At 27.3% G+C, this 23999-nt stretch overlaps 1 protein-coding gene and 1 long non-coding RNA gene across 2 annotated transcripts in view; one reads left to right on the forward strand and one right to left on the reverse strand.

The window, feature by feature from the left end:
• Positions 1–1552: 1552 nt before the first annotated feature.
• The window catches only part of LOC149057985 (uncharacterized), a 46353-nt gene continuing 23906 nt past the window's right edge, over positions 1553–23999 (reverse strand). Inside the window, exon 3 of the long non-coding RNA XR_016190131.1 lies at positions 1553–3190. This is a non-coding gene — a long non-coding RNA (uncharacterized LOC149057985). The remainder of the gene's footprint in view (positions 3191–23999) is intronic.
• On the forward strand, positions 7342–12635 carry LOC149057986 (chymase-like). The gene is made up of 6 exons (XM_089220449.1): positions 7342–7608; positions 7826–7939; positions 8801–8997; positions 9078–9401; positions 10551–10653; positions 12579–12635. Exons 1-6 carry the CDS (start codon positions 7342–7344, stop codon positions 12633–12635), a joined length of 1062 nt encoding a protein of 353 aa, XP_089076575.1.

The raw sequence follows: 23999 nt of genomic DNA on the forward strand, positions 1-23999 counted from the left end.
TAAATAATAAGTAAGTTCTTTATAACGTTTTAGAAACATTTTAATTTTATGAACAATATTAACGTTTTTTTATAAATGTTATAAAACTATATATAAAAAAAAGAAATCTAAATAGAATATATTTTGATTTTACAAAAAAAAGGTTAAAAATGAAAAATCCCTATTTTCATGAAAAACATTATGCATAAAAATCAAATCAAAGTTAGTAAATTTCTCTGGTTCATCCACGAGAGTATAGTGTTCAGTGTTCATATGAGACGTATAAGACATATTAGGAATATCTAAAAGTATTTTTATTTTGACAACTATGATCTATGTGGTACATGTTGTTCAAATAAAAACAAATTCGTAAGTAAGTATCTCGAGATGCATAAGATTAAGAGAACTTTTAAATACTTTAACTAACACCTGCGATGGAAAGAAGATCACGGGGATCAGGTGGTCTATAACAACAAGCTAAACAATATGGACTTGAAATATTACTTTACTTCTTGTTAAAAGTTATTTCTATTTTAAAATATCAACTTTGATGAAAAAAAAAATTGAACATGCTTAATTTTCCAACAAGTTTTATGCTCTAGCTACGTTTTGTTTTCCTTTTTATTTTGGATGCATTTAAAATAAACAGTATATTAATATTGCTGAAGAGAGTTGACGTAAAGAAAAAAAATAGAATAAATAATGTAAAAAAAGAACAAACCACGTTGGATGATTAATTATTGTTCCTACTTATTTGTTTTATTATTTTATTTTGGTTTTAGTAATTTTCGTATAATATTCTCTTATTAAGTTTTAGTTTTTTGCTTAACATGATTTTTAACATGAATTAATTTAAATATATTATTAAAAAATGTTCTTCGGGTTATAAATAATTTAAAATATTATGTTGGTCAAAAGACATCAACTTCAGTAGTATGGCCGTAGAATAAAATAAAAATAAATAAAAGAAAATTAGGACGTAAAAACTAAAATGTATATATGGGTTGTAAATTGGGTATGCAATCAGAACCATTAATATAATATGTTTATTGAGGGATGGAGGTGACTGCGATAGTATAGTGATGTGTTATTTTATACGCAAAGACTATATGAACAAGTCGTAGCGGTGAATGCAAGGATATAGATATGGGCATACGGCTGATGTAGTTTTCTTGATTTTCTTATATTAATCGGTCAATATTACTAATAATGTAATAATTATGATGTAATTAATGTATTCCACTTTTATATTTATTGAGTCCATATTTAGGTAATATATGTTTAGGATATAACTTATAAGTGTATACTAATAAGTACAATAATATACCAATATATATTTTTCAGGAACATATTATAAAATGTATAGTAAAAAATCCATGTGTTAGGCTTTGTTAAGCGTCATTCGTCTGATTTTAAAAATCTGGATTCATTAAAGTTGCTTTATTGCGATTTAGTTAGATCCATCCTAGAGTATGGATGTCCTATTTGGAGCCCCTATACTAATTCCAACATCGAGATTATTTTTGGGGGGGGGGGGGGGGGGGGGGTCCAGAAGCAATTTTTAAGGTTCGCAACATACAAATTCAACATAACTATTAACCAGCATGATTATACATCAATAAGATCACTTATTAACCTTCCCACTCTAGCCTCCAGACGGGATTTAGCTGATATTTCTTTTTTATATAAACTAATCAATAACCATATTGATGTGCGCCTTACCTATTAGAACATATTTCATTCAATATCTCTGCACATATTAATCGAACCACTCCCATTTTCTACTTACCATCACACAGGACAAATTATTTAAAATACTCCCCTATTCTTAGAGCCATGACCCTGTGTAATAAATTTGCACCTAATATAGTAATATTGATTGTTTCTTTACTCCGTTAGCCTTAATTCTTAAAACTTACTTTACTAACAATATATGTAATATTCTATTTGTGCAATTGTTTTCGTTTAGTTTATATTTCTAGTTTATAATTATTATAAATTTATGTTATTGTACGATTTCCGTATCAATTTATTAATAAGTTATTTACTTATACTTGTATTATTGGGCAATTTGCCCATTTTATTCATTGAATAAATATTATTATATTTACATTTGAGTATATATTAGGTATGTAAATTTTATAGACTTTTGATGTCCACTATATTACTCATTCAACCTCGTGTGTGGTGAAAATGTATAAGTATGGGGATGAACTCGGTTATAGGTATAACTCTAGTATACATATTATTTTTTTTATTTTTTTTTTTTTTTTGTAAGGAGAACCCGCGGCAACATAGGCCATTGGGTGTGGGGTGGTACGGTAGGGATTATTTTTGTATGTTTGTTTGTAGGTTTTTAATTGGGTAGGGTTGTAACACGTGTTTGTGTAAGTGTGGCAAGGATATGTTGCTAAAAATCCAGGGTGGTCACCCATCCGGGAGCTAGCAACTGCGGCCGGTACGTACGCTCAGTGCGTTTCCGCAGATTGAGCGTACGACCGCGCCTCACCAAGCCACTATACATATTATTAACTACTGTAATTATAGTTATTCTTCGTATAAGACATGTGCATTGAATCATTGAGAATTATAATTAAAAGCTGCAGGGATTTCGATGCACTTTACATTGTTTTGCGAAACTAGGTATACGCGATGCTCGTTTTGTGACATAAATGTTTAATATATTTTTATACTAGAGTATAAAGGTTTTAGTTAGTTAGCAATGTTAGCATTTTTTTTTCATTTTGGAGATTGTTGGAGTTTTGAATCCAAAATTGAAATTTTACTTTGTTTTAAGATTTCCAAATACCTAATTTTCCATGATTTTGATATATATATATATATTTAACAAACTATATAGCTATGTACAAACAAACAAAAAATATTAGTCGTAGATATATGTAGCTATTTCATTTCACGTCCATAAATTGATTTTAAATATTTTTATCTAATGCCTAAATGACATGTAGTATGCGGGTGTGTAATATGTATAATTGGTGGGGAATATACACACACTAATGATTATTTACCACACACACAAAGATAAGTAGTGATCTCGACTAAAAACATCACGGTTTCTCCTAAATTAATTTTGTTTGTGTTGTTATAATTGGAAAAATATATGTCGCAAAAACTTAAAACATTCCACTTTTACCTATATTACTAACTGTGTTTTAATTAAGTGACATGCTTCTGATTTTTGATTCATCATCTGAAACATACGAAACAATGAATTAGTTTTTGTTTAAAAATAAAATTGTTTTTTTCACTTATTATTCTATTATAGAAACAATGTCCCACATTACATACCAAACAAAACAAATTTACCAAATAAAAATTAATAGAAGTGATTGCACCATTAATTTACTCTCTCTGGCCCACGTGCACAATATAAACAATTTATGTTAATCAGAACTAACTCTGTGTTGTTACTTTTAATATTAGAATGAATTCACCAATTATGAAACTTTAAACTAAGAAAATTACCTGAATAGTACCTGGAATTTATTTATGTTTTGTAATACAGAAAAACAAAAACTTTAAATCTGATATAATTTAGTTTTAAAATATTAAAAATAGCTAACTTCTAAATCTGGTATTAAGAAAAATTCCGATTGTAAAAACATTCTTTTACAATACGTAATGTAGTTTATTTTTTATAATTATTTTAAATCTCATTATTTTTGATTAGCAAAGTTGATTCACTTGTTAAAACTATTTTAAACTCAAAAAGTATTATTATAAAATGTTTTTATTTAATCATGCATGGATTTAAGTTTTATATCAGTTTAGACTTGTATGAGTATGTCATTGAACACGTAAGAAGGTGCAACTATGCAAGGAATGGGTAGTATAAAAAATAATATTATAAAACAACGAAGATGAAAGTACATTTACTTTATTTGGCGTTAGGTGCGGAAAGTAGTGACAGAGTAATTTGATTTTTTTTCATAAATATTATCAAGATTTATTGCTCACAATATAATAAAAATCTTCAATACCTGGAGAACAGCACAATATGAAATAATATCAATCCATTTGAATTAGTTGATAACTGAATTAAAAATAAAATTTTACGTAAATTATATTATATTTTTCAAATTCTAAAGACTGATGAATTCAGAAGATATATTATTCATTTTATCACAAAAAGATTTTGAAGAAATAAATTTGACCTTGAAGTCTTTAAAATCATTTGAAAAAGATACATACGAATACAATATTGGTATATAATTTTTATTCATTTATGAAGAAAACTACCTATTTAATGTTTACAAATTACAAGGAGTAGGTACAAGTATCATCAAATATTCAAATAAGGATTATGTATATTATCATTAATTTCATTATGATAAGTATATACTATTAGTTAAGCACAAGAAACCATTATTCAACTATTCATACTATATTACATATGTATCATACACATTAAAATATCTAAGTTAAAACAAAATAATATAATGAAGAGAAAAAATAACCCGACAGCTCATCTAAAGAAAATTCATTATTAACTTAAAAACAGTTATATTATTGTCGGATAATTTTTATTGTTTGCACAATTAATAATTATGCATAATATATTTTGTATTATATGTATATACCTACTATTTCATATTTTGTGACCTGTGTAGTTTACAATATATAAAAGCCTGAATATCATAAATAAATAATAACCTAACATTATTCTTGTCTTGATATCATTTTTAATTTTATTTCATCATATTCTTGTAAATATTTTAAATATCTTATTTTATCATTCAATACTAAAATTCATCAATTAAATATCCAACAATTAATAGTTGTACTATTCAGTAATGCATTATATTTTAATTATGATGCTCATATTACAGTGATAAGAGTATACTTGAATTTTATTCATATAATTATATTAATGCAACAAATAGCTTTACAGGATTCAATCTTGGTTTCCATTTGTATCATTATGTTTAAACTTATAATATTAAAATCTTGACCATACATCACTTTGAATTTTAATAAATATTTTATTTTGTTTGAATTTTCTTAAATATCAATAGTTTTCATAATTCGAAAATAGTGTTCAACGTTTGAAATTTTTCAAATAATCTTTTTTGCTGAGAAACCGTCAATGATGGCCATTGGATTTCATTTCAATTTTAAGGATAATATATTTTTCAATATTTAGAGGATTGAATTAATCGGATTAGATTAGATATTCTTATAAACAGTATTAATGATATGGCGTTGTACTGTTTGAACGATTCAAATACAATTTCCAATTTTTCTCATAGGTGTTCGCTTAAATATGTTTGATACCAAAGTGAATAACATAGTTGGAAGTTCTAATCGCTTTTAGCAAGATAAAGGTATTAATAAATGAAAAATAATATTGTGATTAGAATTCACATAAATGAAAACAAATAAATAGCCTAGCTAAATTGTCATAATTACGCATTTAAAGATTCTATACCCACTCATTTTAAGAAAAATTAAAAATATAGAATGATATAGAACAATATTTCAAGACTTATTCATAATGACATTACCTATCAAACGTAATGGTATTCATACATAATTGATTTAATCCGTTGTGTGAGTACCAACGCATCACGTCATATCTATATTTCCGAGACTGTCACTTAATTCACAGATAAATGATATAATTGTTGTCTACTGGGAGTATTGACATTCATAAATATATTAAATGGAGAAGAAAATAATATTTTTACGATAGAGGCACGATTGATGAATTTATTTATATCGTCGATTCATGTATGATAAATACGTGATATCGTACACGTTGTCACATACCGTTGATATACCTCACCTATACGTTTAAATGATACTTGTTAAAACAACAAACATTTTTCAATTTAAAAAAAATATAATAGATCCCATTTAAGTGATAAGATTATGTCAGTTGTCAGTTTCAGTGATTTATTGCTGCCACGACTCATCAAAATGTGAAATGTCCCACATGCTATTTTATTTATTTTTTTTTGTTCCAACATCGTGGTTATTAGCTTACAATTAGATTGGGTATAGTTATGTACATAAGGGATTTTTACGATGAAGTTTAATAATAATGTAAATTAGGTTAAATTAAGTTATACATTTCAATTTTTTTTTTAAATATGATTATTTTTTCTGTGTCAGCATATAGGGTCCTATAACTTCGTATAGATTTTCTGGTATTTCGCATTCTTTTCTGACCTCCGTGAAGATTTGGCGGTGGGTGATGATGTGTTTGACTGTAATGATAGAATTGCAAGGGCAGCATATTATAAGAAGTTCGGTCTTTTCCATTAGGTACCCATGCGTAACTTTCGTGTGGCCAATTCGAAGTCAGTTCATGATTACTTCTTCTTTTCTATTTGAACATACTATTTTATTGTAGGTGAACTAGGTATGTATTACAGTGATTAAAATATGATCGAACAATTCAATTTTTCACATAAAAATATGTAATAACTAGCTGAATAACCCGGCTTTGCTCGTGTACAGTTGTTTGTGTTAATTATATTTTTTTTTTATCAGTTTTTATATTATAGATGTATAAGTATTAAGTAGCAACCAGAAATTGGCAAAAAAAAAATATTATATTTAATACTTCGAAGACAAAATCGTAAGAAACAATTTTAATCGGAGAAATTTTGAAATAAAATTACCAACAAAATTGTAACTTACCCACTTTGTAGATTTTTAGTTTAAAAAAAAAAAAAAAACGTAATTTTATAATTCTTATCATTATAATTATTATTACCATTATTCTTATTATTACTAAAATTGTTATTATTATTCATTAGATCACCTTATTTTATTATAAATAACAGTTTCTGGGAACTCTTTTTAATCTAATTAAGTTTAACAACGTCGTAGTAACATTATTATGTACATTATTTTCTATCAATTTTTTCCATTTGTATTCCTTTTAACCATTTTAACCTCTGTAAGGGTTGAAAAAAAGTCCTATCTTAGGAGTTTTCGCATCGTAAAAAGAAACTACTGTCCAAATTTTATACTCAAACTTCAGCGGTTTCGGATAGGCAATAATGACTGATTGTCAGGACTAGGTATGTTATTTTATATATTATATAAATATCAACTATTAAAAATAATTTTTTTTATACACATTTGATACTTAACTATGTTATTATAATTGTACATATTTCTAACCTTTAATATATTGTTTTAAAAATAAAATGTCATGGAATTTTCTTTTATCGCAGACTATTCTATTTTAATAAATGATGTCATCTTTCAAATACCCATAAGTAAACTGTTTGGTTGTCAGGAATACATATTACTAAATATATATTTTTTCATATTATAATAAACTATATTATGTGAATCCTACTATATATTTTCTAAAAACGTTTTTTTATGAACATTTCAATCATTGCAGTTATTTCATTCGTCACAGTTATTGATGGATTCATAGTGAATCGATCGCTACCGATCAAAAATAATAAGAGAGTTGTTAGGATTGCGAACGGTGAACAATTCGACGAAGCCTACTATCCCTATATAGTCGGATTAAAAATAGAAATTATCGATGAACAAAGTATATACTTCTGTACTGGTACATTGGTGTCTCCGAAATTTGTGTTGACGGCTGCTCATTGTACATGCGGAGCAAATGTTATAGAGGTAATAATTATTTGACAGGTATATTATGTATATTATCAATGTTAATAAATGTATATAATTTACTAAAAATATTTTTGCCTAAAAGTTCCGTGTTGATTCATAATACGTATTGTATATTGTATAATAAATTAATAAATCAAAACATTTCATGATAATATTATAATTAATGTAAGATACAATGTATATATTATTATGTATAATATATGTATTTTGTAAGGTGTATCAATCCGATCCACGAAATGAGACAAGTGAAAAAAGAGAAGTTATTGAATTTTTTAAGCATCCATTATACAACGATACAAGCCTGGTTGCTGATTTGTGTTTATTAAAGGTCTGTGAAAAATCAAATCTGTTCACCAATTAATTTTATTATGCTTATATTTATTTACTTGAATTTATCAAATTTGGCAAAAACTCCTATTATAAAATAATGTTAGTTAATGTTAATTATTAACTATCAATTTATTTAATAAAAATTGATCTAATCGGCTAGCTTTACAAAAATATACTGAAAAAATGTAATAAACTAAATTTGAACCAACAAGTTAAAAATAAAAATAAAGCTTATATTTTATTAAAAAAAAAAAATCATGAAAAATTAAATTGTATAGATACTTGCTCCACATTGTTTTGAGTAACATACAAAACAATTTCTAGTTACGAAGATTTCTTTTAATGTGGACGTACCTGTAGAGTGTAGGTACATAAAAACATTAATCCTAGGTTGTATTCAGTGAGCACTCTTATGTTTTATCGAATATTTTTATCTTAAGTAGGATGTAGAACATTTTCAGATTTATAATTATCAGCAAGTTCACTTTTTATTACAGACATAATACACTATAATAGATGCCTTATAAGTATTACAACTTACTAAAAAATGGTCTCATAAATAATTTGTCATTTGAAAATTTATAAATAGTTTAAGTAATGTTTAATACAATTAAAAATAATACAACTGCAGTATTCATTGAAAATGTCTCCTCAACATTTTTACTATTTTAATAATTATCAATTGATTAACGTTATTTATTTGAAAAAACCAAATTAAACAATTTATTTATCTAAATCAGTATTAAATAAACGTCCATAAAATTAATCTAAATTAAATATGTGTCTTGTGTATGACAATAAAATCGTTTACAATTAGATTAGATTATTTAGGAATTAATTAATTACTTTTTATCATTAGATGAGCAAACCTTTTAACAATATTACTAATTACGCAATTATTTCCGGAAGTCCCGAGCTCTTTGAAAATAAAACCATATTGAAATGTTATACATTTGGTTGGGGCAAAAATGAAGTTGGTTACCCAAAACATAGAGCAAATGTCGCTGCAGTTTTGGTGAAGTACGGACTTGATGCTTGTGAAGTACCACCAGACAAGTACAACATATAAATTCTCTCAGATTGTTAATAATTCATGTATGATTGATCGTCGTCATAATTTGATTGCGTTTTTACAGTAACGATTTAAAGAATATAATAAAAAATACATGGACAGATTTCTTGTGTCCTGTGCCCAATAACCGTATGGTATGCATTGGAGATAGTGGAGGCGCTTTAATGTGCCAAGGATTCTTATTTGGTATTACCAGTCACGGTTATAACTACTATCCTGGAATGGTGAACTTAAGACCAGAGTGCGGCGATGCTCGTGTTCAAACCAGACTTTTATTTATTTACAATTATCGGAATTGGATTGATGGTATTATACTTACATGTTCATCCAGCTCATTAAAGTATAATCTTTTGATGTTTGTTTTAATAAGTATTATTAGACTTGTATCGTAGTTTTACGATTTTTAAATTAACAAACAATAAATTGCCATCTATAAAAAAGTGTATTATGTATCATTTATTTCAAAGAAATATTATATAAATATAAGCTGATTCTATTTTTATACCGAAAACCAACTTTAATGTTGAAAATCTAAGTATTTTTAATGCACCAAAAAGTGATGACAGACATATAAAAAAAGAGAATATATCATTGAAAATATATTGTAACTCCCTACCCCACCACAAGCTTAACATAAATAGGGATAGATAATTTTGTAATTTATCAGAACATAGTGTTTTAATATTTATTAAAATAAAATGATTAAAATTAATATATTCATCAATCCACATAGGATCTAAAATAAGCACCAACATTATTTAATAAACAATGTCTAATTCATGTTTAAAAAGCTTATTTACTTGACGCTTTATTTTTGTTTTATTAATTTTATTGTATAAATCATCAGACTCTATAGCTGTTACACGTGACAACGAGAAATTATGTTTAAATAGCATATCAAATTATAAACATAACATAAATAATTTACATCGCATATTTGGAGAAATAATAATGTATTATCACCAGTAAAAATATCTACTTTATATATCTTAACTAAATCACGCAACCGTACGGAATAATAACTTTTAACTTTTTGCATATTTCTTGCAAATAAAATAAACAGTAACCGCATATGATATCGAAATACACTCATGACACGCCAGCGGAACAGTTGAGTCGAAATGACTGAATACTTTTAAAACTTTTACCTACACCAACCATTAGAGGCTGCGCCATGTAATTTCTTATCCATATCATGCCAACCAATAATAAATTCAACATTGCAAGACAAATTTGATTTAATCTGTATCTATTACTCTAATCATTGTTGTATAAAAATTAATAATTAAAACCTATCAAATATCTCTGCAACTACATAGATATAATTTATAAACAAAACATTAATACATATAAAAAAAATACATCGTAAATAATAAAACGAAAAGTCAAAATAAAATTCATTTATTTACTCTGAAAGTTACAAGAGTATGAAAACAATTTCATACAGCTGATCGCGCACGATCTAATTGGACTAATGGAAAAAAAAAATCAAATCCCTACACAGGTCTACAACAATATACTGAATTTACTCATCAAGGTACTTAGAGACCGCTAAGAAAGTCGACCGTATTATATCAACTAAAACTTCACCATACACAAACAATACAAAAAAAAAAGGCAAACATAGTTTATTAACTAAAGTAAGTAGTAACCAATCAACTAATTCAAAAACATATAGGTACGGTCATCAACAAGGCAAAAATATTTTAAACAAATATTGTTGAGGTGTTTTTTTTCTTGATTTAAAAATTTCAAGCATAATTTTTGTTCTATAAAAAAAATATCTACAAAATATAATAATAATACATTTTTTAATTAATATTAAAAATAGGCCGGAGTGGCCACGCAGTTGATTGCAACTCACACAGTCATCGATTCGATTCATAGCAAAGTGCAAAAAAAAAATGCGTTGTTTTAAGCGATCGCCAATTTCTCGTGCTGTTGGCTGTCGTCCGATTACGTCATCCGGTTTCTAATTAGGTTCCACTTCGCTGGGAGTGAAGACCGCACGTAATATTGTCTCCTCTTGGAAAAAGGGGTGGTATCATGTGTATAGTGATATATGTATAGATAAATAGATCAAATGATCTCCCTACTACCCATTTGTGATAAGCATTTGTCAGGACAAAGACCTTAAAGTCGTTTCAATGAACAAATACAGAGAAAAAATAAAAATAAAATATTCCAATACTTCACGCGTATCTAAAACCAGGGCCGGTTTTAGTGGTGGGCGAGCTAGGTGACCGCCCAGGGCGTCGATATATCATGGGTGCCTTCAGAATTAAAACTTCTGAGTATAAAATACTTTATCTGAACTAGAAGGCGCATTAATTTTCCTTGCCCTGGGCGCATAGTTCCCTAATACCGGCCCCGTCTAAAACTATAATCTATTTTTCATTTACGATTTACACTTATATAAGTAATAATTGTTTTGAATTCAAATGATACTTATAAAAACAAAATTTACATTATTAAATGCTCGAGATTTTCAACATTTCATAAAAGATATATTCTGAAAACAGTTATTTTCAAAATCAGTCTGCGTAATAAGTCCTCTGCTAAATATATGTACACAGTGTATGTTGTATACAGAACCTCTCTTAAATTAAAACTAAGCTGGTTTATACCTGATAATGGGATTTATGCTGTTTTCTCTTAATAATTATTTCATTATTCTTGAATTAATATACTATTTGTGTTTTGAACTCAACACCTTTATCTTAAGCCACACAAAATGTATGGTTTACGTTACATACTTTCCATAGGCGTGCACATTTATTAACAAACGCTAATTTAAGCATACCGGCGACGTAAATATCATAACGCTGTTATGGTGGTCTAGTGGTATACGGCAGTTATAGCCACTGCGTGTAATTACCATAATAACAAATTAAACAGGGCAACTGGTGAATGGGGTGAGCAAACGACCGGTTGAGAACACGGGTGGGAGTTAAGTGGGAGGGGGTTGAAATGCGCTCGTAATTTATGAACGTCCGGGTAATTTTGTGCTGATTGTGAATGGGCGCCGCCGCGTGTTATCTGAAAGGGGGTTGGTTAATGTCCCGTACAAGTCCGAAAAAATAAAAGTCAGTTCTTACACTTGGCTTTTGGCTGGATAATAAAAACCACCGAAACAGGAATAATATACAGGGTAAAAATATACAGACATTTGTGTTCATTATATCCATGCTACATATACTCATAACAAAAGGAAATAAAGGGTAAAGCGTGTTAATTTGTAAACACTTATATTTTATTATAAAGCCCACCTTTTGTGATATGGTTCAGAACGTAGACATTCATATACATTTCTGCAGCTGTATTATATTCAAAGACAAAATTACGCTTTAGATTTTAGAATTTAACTATTAGAATAGATATTATGACGTGTCTTCATAAAATATATATACTTACCATAAATACATCAAAAATTAATTTCAAATTAACTGTAGCATTTCAAACGCTTTGTCTAGGTTAAAGATATAATAATTATGTTTCGCTAATTCCTATTGTCCATCTGAGCCATTATTTTATGTCAACCTTTATTTAATAAAACATTACCTAGTGGATGAGTAAAAAAGAACCAGCACAACTTGCTAAGCTATTACAGAAAACCCTCTAGAAGTAAAATACATTCTTATCAATTCTTGAAACCAAGTGAAAGCTATCACAAAACTATAAAAGAGCTCAACTGCTAAAATGTTTCATTATTTTCAAACCAATTGAAATCAATTGAACTTGAGTACTATCGTATATCAGTATTGAATACAATACATATATAAACAATTGTACCTAAACCACATAATATACAACACAAACAAATTAACTGTAGTATACCTATATTGTTTTTTTTTTTTTTTATTAGGTTAATAATCTTTGTAGTTTGAAGTTTAAGCTACACAATTTTAATACAATTACTACAATATAAAGATGTAAATGAAATTCCCCGTTGAAAAATTGTACTTCTAAAATTGTTTAATATTGTTTAAATTATACTAGAAAATTAAAGGTAATAATGAACCTAGTAAAAAATAAAAATAAATTCTTATTACACTATATTAATTTTATTTTTATATTTTAAATAGATATCTATTAAAATAATATTTTCAACCGTTGATAAGACTAAAATTACTAACAATTATCTTTACTGTACGTAATAATAATTATGAAAATACCTAATATGGTGAAATTATGATAATGGACAATTTTTGAAAATGCTTTTTGTCTAATTAGGTGGTAATAAAAAGACATTCAAAGTGTTTAAATGTATTATAGTTGTGTAAACACCAACATTAAAATAAGTACGCGGCCTACTACTTATATATTTTCTTGTATTAACATTTATTTAACATTATGGTATTATTTAGTTTTTAGATACATAGTCCACGAGTATAAGCGTGATAACAAAATATCAATGTCTATGTACTTTTACTTGTTTTTGAAATATAATAAAAATAGATGCAGTAATGCTGAGTTAGATTAATAAACAATATAATGAGCTAATCATCTCATAAACATGATTTTGTATTCCATGATTGGTGCATTAAATTTTAGTGAATCATTAAATTGATCAATCTTTTATGCAACAAGGCATAATAATTACACTATTTTCATTTTATTTTGTATTCTTAATTTAATTCAATTCAAGAATTTCGTTAATTTTTAATTAAAAATAATTTAGAAAAAAATCTAGTAATTTTCTCTTAAGTTTCCATTTATTTTTATTGATTCTGCTAGTATGTGTTAAAAATAAAAAGCTTTTAGAAACTTAATCAATGATCAAAATAAACCCAGTCACTTGCTTGAATATACCAACTTTTTAAATTAAAATATTAAAAAGTCAATAATAATCTACACGACTGTCCGACCGGGAGTCACAAATATATTTCCATAAAATGTTTATATTATATAATATAAATATATAAATAATAAACTTTATTTAACCATTTTAATGAATATTCATAAATTGTTTATTAGATGACAACATGTAATTAAATAGAATTTAAGTACTTTCCCCAAAAGTTGGTGGTAGAGTGAGGGCGGGAGTGAGCGAGAAAGAGCTTTGTTTCAACACTTTCAACACAGTAGTAGGTAGCTGCAGGGTATGATGGTGTTACTTTGCGGTCATGTCAACCCGCACTCACGACAACGTTTGACCCTAAATCGTTATCTCGCGGTATATCAAATAATTTACAAACAAGTGCTTTTATGTACTATCCTCCTCGGTGATGGGATTAACATATTTCAATGTATGGTACACAAGCAGGCATAGTGGAAAATGAAACATTTTAAGAAAATGTAATTATCACATATACATATTTGCTGTACAACCAAAAAATAAGTATAATCAACCATCGATTCATAAGTGACTTTATTGTAAATATAAACAAGTGTTTTGTGTTGCTCTTTTTCTCCAATCCGACATATAGTATAGACTAAAGGTATTAATGTTTAAGAGTATTATAGTTTTATATTATCAATATATATCGCAAAAAATCTATGATCAAAGTGTTTTCAAAAAAATGATCTCATCAAAAATATTCATACTAGAAAATAGAAAGATTGCATTAAACTTTGCAAATAATAGAAGGTATCTGTTAATTATAATACATGTCTGTATACATCTGTATATGTATATATTATATATAAATTAAATTATGTTACATGATTTTAAATCAATTTAAAAAGATTTTCAATTTCAATTTAAAAAAGCGGGTAAGTCGTGTATGTCGCTCTGCTGCACAGTAGGTTACAAGTGGGTTACTGTAATGGATGGAATTAAATTTGAATCCAATGATATTATATCATTGTATACAAAAAACGATTCTGAGCGAAGACGGTTTATCTGTCTAGGATATATTATAGATTATTAAAAATTTTCAAATCTTAGATTTAAAAAGAAAAATTTTTATGAATTTCTAGTTTGAAATAATTTGCGAATTTTCGTGATTATTACATATGTAGTCAAAATTCAAACTTTGAATGCTTATAAAAAAAGCATTTTTTTTTAACTGCTATTGTAACAATATGTTATGAGCCTTGTATTAAATTTTTAAGCTTTTATACCCAACAAATAAATTTTTATCGATATTAATTTAAAAAATACTAATTATGATCGAAAATTGCATATGCCTATAAATAGTTCAACTTAAGTCGAAATTTTTTGAAAATTGCATGGTGGATAGAATATACTTATATAAACATTAGGTGAAAATTTCATGTATCTATGGTCATTTGTTTTAAAGTTACATCAAAAACCAAAATCGATTTTGTCGAAAAATGAGTGTGCGTAAAATTTCCCGTTTTTCCCTTAATTTTTAGTTTGTTCTTCTCAATTATTTAGAAAAGTATTAAGAATTTTTTACTTTTGACCCCCCAAAGTACCAACTAGATTCACTTTCTGATCGAACGAGGTACTGAAGTCAAAAATCGAAGCATTTTTACTGCCCCGAAACGTGATGACAGACACAAAAAAAAAAAAAAAAAACACACATCATGGTAAAATCAATACATTCATCGCTCCGCTCAGAATCTAAAATCATATTTACACAGAGTTTTGATTTGATTTTGTAAAATCTTTGTAACGATTTTATTTTTTAATGAAGTCAGTTCATAACAATTATGGACGTAAAAATCTAATAATGAAACCATTAGCTGGCTACCAAAGATTATTGAGATTAATGCTTATATTATGCCATAAAACGGCGTCGGTAACCCGTAACACTTTTTTTATTAAAATGCACAATAGTCTGAAAAGATCGTGTTGTACACATTCGATCATATAGCTACCATGCTCCAATACAAGGAATTTTCAATTTGAATTTGAGACTTACCTACCTATATTTAAAAATGTTTTATCATTATGATCAGTAACTATTTGGTATTTACAATGGCATTCTTGAAAACTATTATAGGTCAGCAGATGGTATCCACTTGTCTGACTTTTTTAATATGATAGTAAAATATCATTTTTTTTCTATTATTCTGCATTTGATTGATAATAGAAATAGAAAACTTTTGAGTTTCTCAAAATTATAACACTCATTTTAAATTCATCGTAAACAACTGTAAAAAATGTGTTCTTTGGTAAAGCATTTTTTATTTTCTAAAATGTCTTTATAAACCTTTGAAACTCAAATTAAACTTTTAAACTTTTACTATTACGTAAAATAAAGTATAGTAAGCACACAATATACACTGATACAAAATATATTACATAAAAACTATAAATCTAAAGTAAAAAAATATAATACATACTAACCTAAACCACTGAGTATGGTAAGATTTTCAGCTCAAGAAACATTGATTATTTTCTAGAAAATATTATGAATAAATTAGAATTAATAAATTTGTATGTTTTGAACGAAACGATAAAGCTATTAATTTCACAACGTTGAGTTATTTTTTATCCAGGCGAAATTTCAGGAATTGTGAAAAATGTCAAACACTTTCAAGTAGTTATTCTATAGATAATAAATGAACACAGATTATACAATAATTATGTTGCTTTCAAAAAACGCTGAAAAAAAATATTAATCATCATTTTCATCATGTTAGAGTACACGAAATTTCGTTCAGAATCGTTTTTAGAATAGTTTACAAATTAAAAATAATAATATAATACACCATCGTCGTAAATTATAATATTGAAATGTAGACACAAGTCAATTAGACAATAATAATTTGCCAAAACAGTAATTGTTTTAGATTCTGAGTGGAGTGATGAATTTATTGATTTTACAATGATTATGTGTGTATTTTTTTATTTTTGTGTCCGTGTGCAAGATAAATTGTCAAAATAATGCTTCGATTTTATACTTAAGTATCTTTTTAAAGTGAATCTAATTGGTGCATTCGGTAGTCAAAATTTAAAATTCCAAGTAGTTTTCGAAACTAGAAAACTAAGAAACGTGAATTTTTACTCAAAATCTGGTTTTGATAAAATAGATTTTGGTTTTTGGTGTAAAACCTAAAAATATTACTATAGGTACATGAATTACTTCTTATACATGACATTTTTCATGCATCATAAAAATGTTTCACCCTGTCAAAAAACTTGAAAATGTAACATAATGTTTCTCATAAGTTTTCGTAAGTGGGACTTAAAAAAAAGTAGAGCCTAAATCCACAATATTTTCTTATGAGCGTCTAAAGCCAGAATTTTTAAAAATTGTTGAGTTATAAATGCATAAAAAGTTTTATTTTTACATCTTAAATATTTTAATATTATTCCTCATAAATTTTTCTACCTTTAATAAAATAAATAGTTACTAGAAAATCAAATTAAATTTTTATAAGCATTTGAAGTTCAAATTTTGTCATATTATTTTGTTATTAAAAATGTATGAAATAAATTTCATTCTTAAACAACTACCTACTACCTTTATTGTAACGCTAAAAATGTAAACGAAACATAAATAATATTTTTGATATATTTTCTTAACATCATAAAAGTTTAGCAAGGGAGGACAAACAAACAAAATAAATTCCAATATTTTTCTTATTAATAGATATAGAAATTTAAATTAACCAACTGAAAACCTACCAGTAGATATTTATCAAGACTACGAGCTATTATGATGGACTTTTAAATATCTTTCAACTTACACAATTTAATGAAACCTGCAGGCCATTGGTCAAACGTCCTTACTTTAACTTCTTCAATAGAGTTTTAGGACATTGACAGATGAAAGACCGTAACACGAAAGCAAAATATATCCCTCTATCCCCCTCACTACGTTACTCTTGAGCGCATACATATATCTAAGATAAATACTATACCACTATGTAAGCGAAACAAACTTTAAATAGAATTTAGAAAATTCAATAAACGATTTACTAACGTTTATGGTAAAATCAATTTATATTATTAACAAATCATATTTAATCACAATTAGTCCGGACTGAAAATTAAAACCATTGATAAATTTCGATATGATATGAATAATATTATTATTATTAGGTATATAATATTCAAGGATCTAATAAAAAATAATTTACCCATTCAACTTTTAAACTTAACTTTAAGGAAAAATATTAAGCAATTAGCTTTTTTAAGTACGATTTGAATTCTTCTTCCTAAAGATAAAAGTTATAACTATGTCTAATTTGATTTTTTTGTTTGTTTCTCTCCTTCCTCATATCAGTCATTTATACATACGCCCATAGTAGGTACATAGCACTTTTAAACTATAGAATTTTAAAATTTATGTTTGTAAATTATAACTTGAATACTTAATATTATAATATTTTCTAAAACTAAAATTAATTATTATAAAATATTAATCTTCAGGCAGTGTTTTGTAATTGATTAAAAATTACAATTTATAATCAATGGTAATACTATAGTACATTGAAAATTAAATATTTTTAATTTAATCAACAATATCGATTCAGTAACACATAATATATAAGTATACTTTCCGAACCTAGATCTGAGTAAAAACAAAAATAAACTGCGAAATCTAATATTCATATTTTTCTGAGAATAAAAATAATTCCACGAACACAAAGGCTGAACTAAAATAATTTATTCTAAGTATGCGTTTTACTTTGTCCACTCCATGAATATAATTCATTGATAACAATTGATTTCATGACATGGGTCCCGGAAAAAGCGAAAACAATATTCAAAACGTCCGGGGCGTCTATGCAACAACATCATATTATAGTCGCACATAAAGGCGTGTTTGAGGTAGGAATAACACCAATTAATTTAAAGCTTCCTATCAGATGGACTCACGCAATCATCATAAATTGCGGCAGTAATGCTGCCATCTTCCTTGCGAAATTGTTCCGGCCCAGCGATATAATTACGGACGAAGGACCTGCCCGTTTCCTGAGGAAAGATATACCCCAGTGCCGCAAAACTCGCATTTTGCTTTGTGTGACGGGAATTAATTTTTGTAACCTACATTTAAAACACTAAAACGTTATATTGTACCGTTATACCAGAAAAACAAAAAAACAATTTATGTATACCAAATGATAGTGGCGAAACTAATTATTAAAACTTAAGTATCAAGCCTTTATTTAATTACGCATGTAAAACAAAATTTTTATTAAAATCTGGTCCTACATTGATGAATAATTCGAGAATGATGATATTGAACGATTTAAATACTAACCGAATGATTGAGCATATCAAAGCCATTTGAACATAATAATATGCGTATATTTATTGAATATACCTGTCGAATTAATATCAGAAGCTTTCAAATTCAGTATATACCTACTTATTATAGTGCACTTAATTGTCAAAAAGCTTTCATTTTTTAATAATTTTTTTCGTTATAATATTCCAAAAATTATCCAAAACGTCACTTATCTTTAACTACCTACTTACTTAATCTAACTATTATCTCAATAAAATAATAAAATAATATATAGAAATATTATATAAATATTTTATAAAATATGTAAGAATAATAACAAGTGGTTCTCTACCTAAATGGCCAAACTAAAATTTTTGTTCTCTGCATATATGTTTTGTTTTTTTGTTATTATATTATATTATAATTTATAACGTATTACTAAATAAATTATAAAATTATATGTTACATTAGATGTCTATTATTATAGGTATATTGGTGTCAGAAAATATGATATTTAAAGGTTACTTAATATAATAATATTTTTTTGCTATCTACGTTATCATAATATTATATAATTATCTCATATACATTATGCTTCTCTTATTTCATTTTTAAATATTAAAATGGTATAAGGAATATTGACGCGACTAGGAAGTTGTTTTAGGGTACCACGAAAGACAAAACTCACTAATGAACATTGGCTATTATTATCACTATTATATCGATAACCTATCTACCTCGGCTGAACTAAGGGTTAGTTTTATAGTTAATAATTTACATTTTGGATTATCGGCAGAACGATGAATGTATTACATAGACTTTACAACAACGACTTTAATAAAAAAAAAAAACTGAAAAAATAGTTAAAAGTATTGATCTGTAAGATTGTAAACAATATACTTTAAAAAAAAATTAAGATTAAATGTGTATATACTTAATTGTTCAAAAATGTGTTGATAATACTATATAAAATATTTAAATAACTAAGAATACATAATATGTTTACATGTATTAGAATAACATCATTAAATACCAAAAACTATCTTTAATTATTTTTAAGTATTTATAAAATATAAAGATTTGTTATGTTTAAGCGAGTAACTAAAATAAAATCATTTATTTAGCTATAATTAAATTAAAAATCTACAATATTTTACTGATGTCCAAATAAATACAATTATGCATTAAATTTGTTAGATTTTAAACACATAAACATTTCAAACGTCTTGTCACTCAAGCTTTCTAGTTAAAAAAATTTTTCCAATAACATTGAATATCGATGCTAACCACCATCCGTTATCCATCGACACCCAATGACGCAATTTATATGGGATAATAAATTCATAGTAGTTATCGTAATTATTTCATAAATATTATTATTATTATTAATACAAAGTGCGGTGAATGTTTAGGATTTAAAAATAATTTTGTGTTAAAGATTTCTAAATCATTGACTGAATAATTATCTATATTTCTCAGATAACCTATTTATTTATCTACTTATAGATAAGATAAAAATATCTAGATAATGCATAACACTGCAGTACTGCTTCTTAGTGAAATCTTTGTGCGAGATTCTTTACTTATAGAAAAGCTCAGCTGCTCAGATATTACTAAGAACTACGAAAGAAGGTTCACTCCATCCATGCGTGCTTGCACACACACACACACACTTTTTTTGTAATTTAATTAGTTTTTGAATATAGAAATTATTTTTTTTCAAACTTTCCTACTTTTTATAAAAACTTGTATAGACATTTCTAACTAGCAATAAATATCTATAGATAAACTATCGGGTGTAGCTCAAAGTTAACACTATGTCTATGTAGGAGATTACCTACTCTTGTAAGAATATACCTTTCCTCTAGATTCCTACTATACAGCCGAGCGATTTTCAGGGTTTTTTATTATTAAGAATATATTAAACTTTAGAATGGGTGTAACCGGGATTACCTCATGGTCGTTAATTCAGCCCGACCATGGAAATAGCAGGAGGTACCTAATAAATAATTGCAGATCGTAACTTCAGTCTCGATTATTTTTGCTGACACAACTATGTAGTCGGTGGTAAACACAACTCGATTAAATCTGTGAGTGATCTAAAGTTTTTTAAATGTTATCATATAGAAAATAGTATGATTATATACTTTTAAAAAATACAAAAATAACAAAATATTATACACTAATGAATTGGTACCTATACAAAGAATCTTAAACGCTTATTTTTAAAGAATAAATAATTCTGTACTTCCAAGATTATATGTATTTTTAAACAAAAAATTAAATATTCATACCTATAATCTTATTACAAAATGTCCTAAATTATTTAATAAAATAACAAAAAAACTAAATACTTATGGAAGACAATAGTAATTATCTCTTATCGCAGTATCTTCTAGATAATTATGTGGTTCTCAATAGGTACTGAAAACCATTTCGACTCATATTTTTTCTACTAGAGAACTATTATTGTCAACGACTTAATTATAAATTGAATATTATAATTATTGCAATAAAAGGTAAAATACCTTTAAGGACGTATCTATGACGACTAATTTAAAAATTTTGAAAAATCTACTTATTATATAATGTTTTGGTTGAACTGTGAATGTATAACAGGCCCTTATGCACGCGTGTAAATTAAGCATAGTTTAGTTTTGTTAAATTCTAGTTCTTAAATATTTAAGTACATTTTTTTAATTTTCTAACGCAAACGCCCTCAGTCGTACTAGTACATCAATACTTTCGTTAGAATTCCGAATGAATATAAAATATTGTTCAACATAAAATTTATGTACATATAACAGAATGTATTAAAGAATATTGTTTACATGCATTACACCCCCCCCCCCCCCCCCATTGAACTAGCATTAGCATGCCAATATAAACATTCAGCAAAAATTTCATGTGTCAACGGTAATTTGTTTTAGAGTTAAATCAATATCTAAAATCGATTTTCTCAAAAATTAATTTTGTGTAAATCTTCTTGTTTTTTCTTAATTTTTAATTTTTTTTGTTTTTCCAGGTTTATCCACAACATTGAAAATCGCTCCACTCAGAATCTAAAATCTACGAAGTAAAAAAAAATTATCAATCAAAATAAAACATTTATCGCGTACAAATTCAGATATTAAAATTATTATTATTATTGAGGGAGTAAATGCGTTAATGTGAGTATAAATGAATTTTTACGGGAAAATCGGGAAAATTCGACATCGGTGACGCCGTGACAGTAGTACAAAGTCATTCTAATGACGTGCTGATACTTGGTAAAAAAAACTTTAAAAAGGTGATTATTTTGATCGGGGGAGGGGGGGGGCTAATGCGAGAAATTGGAAAACGAGTATACACGGAAAAATCTTGAACATTCGACATCGACGACAGTCATGCAAATTTATGTGAATGACGTTGTAACCAGGCACGGATACAAGAGGTGGCAATGGGGGCTGAAGCCCCTCCCTTAGACATTAGGTAGGACTTGGTACTTAAAATACTTCAAAGATTAGCCGTAAGAAGAAAGACCTGGTACAAAATACAAATCAGTAATACACTTTTATAATTTTTTTTTTTTTTCAATTTAGTGTAGTTTTTCATCCAAGGAGTAAAGTAACTAGCATAGTTATCTACACAGTAGACAGTATAGATAACTGTGGTAATTACTAATGTTAGTAAGTATGTTAGTTACTACATCTATTTGTATAGATCGTCTTAGGTTGACTTATGTTACTATCTGTATCCTGTATTCCTGTGGTTAATATGTTATAAATGTTATCATTACTTGAGATTTTACACTTTTGAATGAATTATCATGATAATTAAACAACATATTAATTTGAATAATTATTTCTTAACTTTAAATTTTACATATTAATAGTAAATACTTAATACCATGAGTGGTAAAAAAAAGAGCTGGGACATTGTTTTCATTTTTCAAGAAAACTAAAAACGAACTTAGAGATGATATTGTCAATATGGATATTCTAGATGATCCTGATCCTGAAAAACCAGTACAACTTGTAGCGGTTACATCACTAATCAAAACGTCCTCCTAAGGATTACACAATCAACCAATCAGAATACGACGTACAGGAAATAACAGTAGTCAGAGACTTTTGACCAAAGAACCACCAAAACAAACCAACTTGGACGAGCCGCACTGCAAATTGACAACCAGATAACGGCGACTACGACGCCGACAAAAACGACCATCGACAGTATCCGAACATTCCTCATCGTACAATCCTACGAGCAACCCATTCCTGCATCATCGCCACGCATAGAGTCGAAGAGCCAGTACGAATCAGTGACTATCGGCGGCATCCTCACCACCCAGTAAGAACACAAGCCGACTCATATTCCTCTATTTCGAAACAAGCCGAAGGAGCCACAGTTTCAACGTGCTAATAGTTGGTATAAAAAAATGTCAAAAAAGTGATTATTTCAATCAGAGGGGGGTAACGTTAAGATAGCCCTTCCTGTAGTTTTTTATAAATAACTCGTAAAAATGTTTCGAGTAAATTCTAGAAATAGTCTCGCAAATTCATGCTAATAGCGTACTAAAAATTGTATAGTTTTTTTTTTAAGTTCAATGGTGGGAGCGTGTGTAATACACGTATATTGTTTAAGTTGAGCACATTGATAGAATTTTTCTAATTCAAATGTCCCCCACAGAATCTGACGCTTAATCCTTCCTTGATATATTTAAGTTATAATAACATACATATTACACAACTTTTTTTAAAAACAATACAGGTGACCCGTTCAATGGTACCTACCTACCTAATAGGTGCATAATACGTTTTATTACAGCAAATAACTTTATGAAATTAAATATAACCATTCTTAAGAATACGACAAAATTACTGTACATCTGTCACACGACTTAATGTGAT

The sequence above is a fragment of the Diuraphis noxia genome, unplaced genomic scaffold (assembly GCF_037042655.1).
Source record: "Diuraphis noxia isolate RWA-SAM2 unplaced genomic scaffold, SU_Dnox_SAM2 contig0002, whole genome shotgun sequence".
In the NCBI taxonomy this organism is placed as follows: Eukaryota; Metazoa; Arthropoda; class Insecta; order Hemiptera; family Aphididae; genus Diuraphis; species Diuraphis noxia.

Excerpts from the sequence above, each read along its gene's own strand:
- LOC149057986 (XM_089220449.1), top strand. The coding sequence starts at position 7,342 with ATGAACATTTCAATCATTGCAGTTATTTCATTCGTCACAGTTATTGAT. Across the intron at positions 7,940-8,800 it reads CTGATTTGTGTTTATTAAAG|ATGAGCAAACCTTTTAACAA; the intron begins GTCTGTGAAAAA and ends TTTTATCATTAG. Across the intron at positions 10,654-12,578 it reads AACATAGTTTATTAACTAAA|TGGATGAGTAAAAAAGAACC; the intron begins GTAAGTAGTAAC and ends AACATTACCTAG.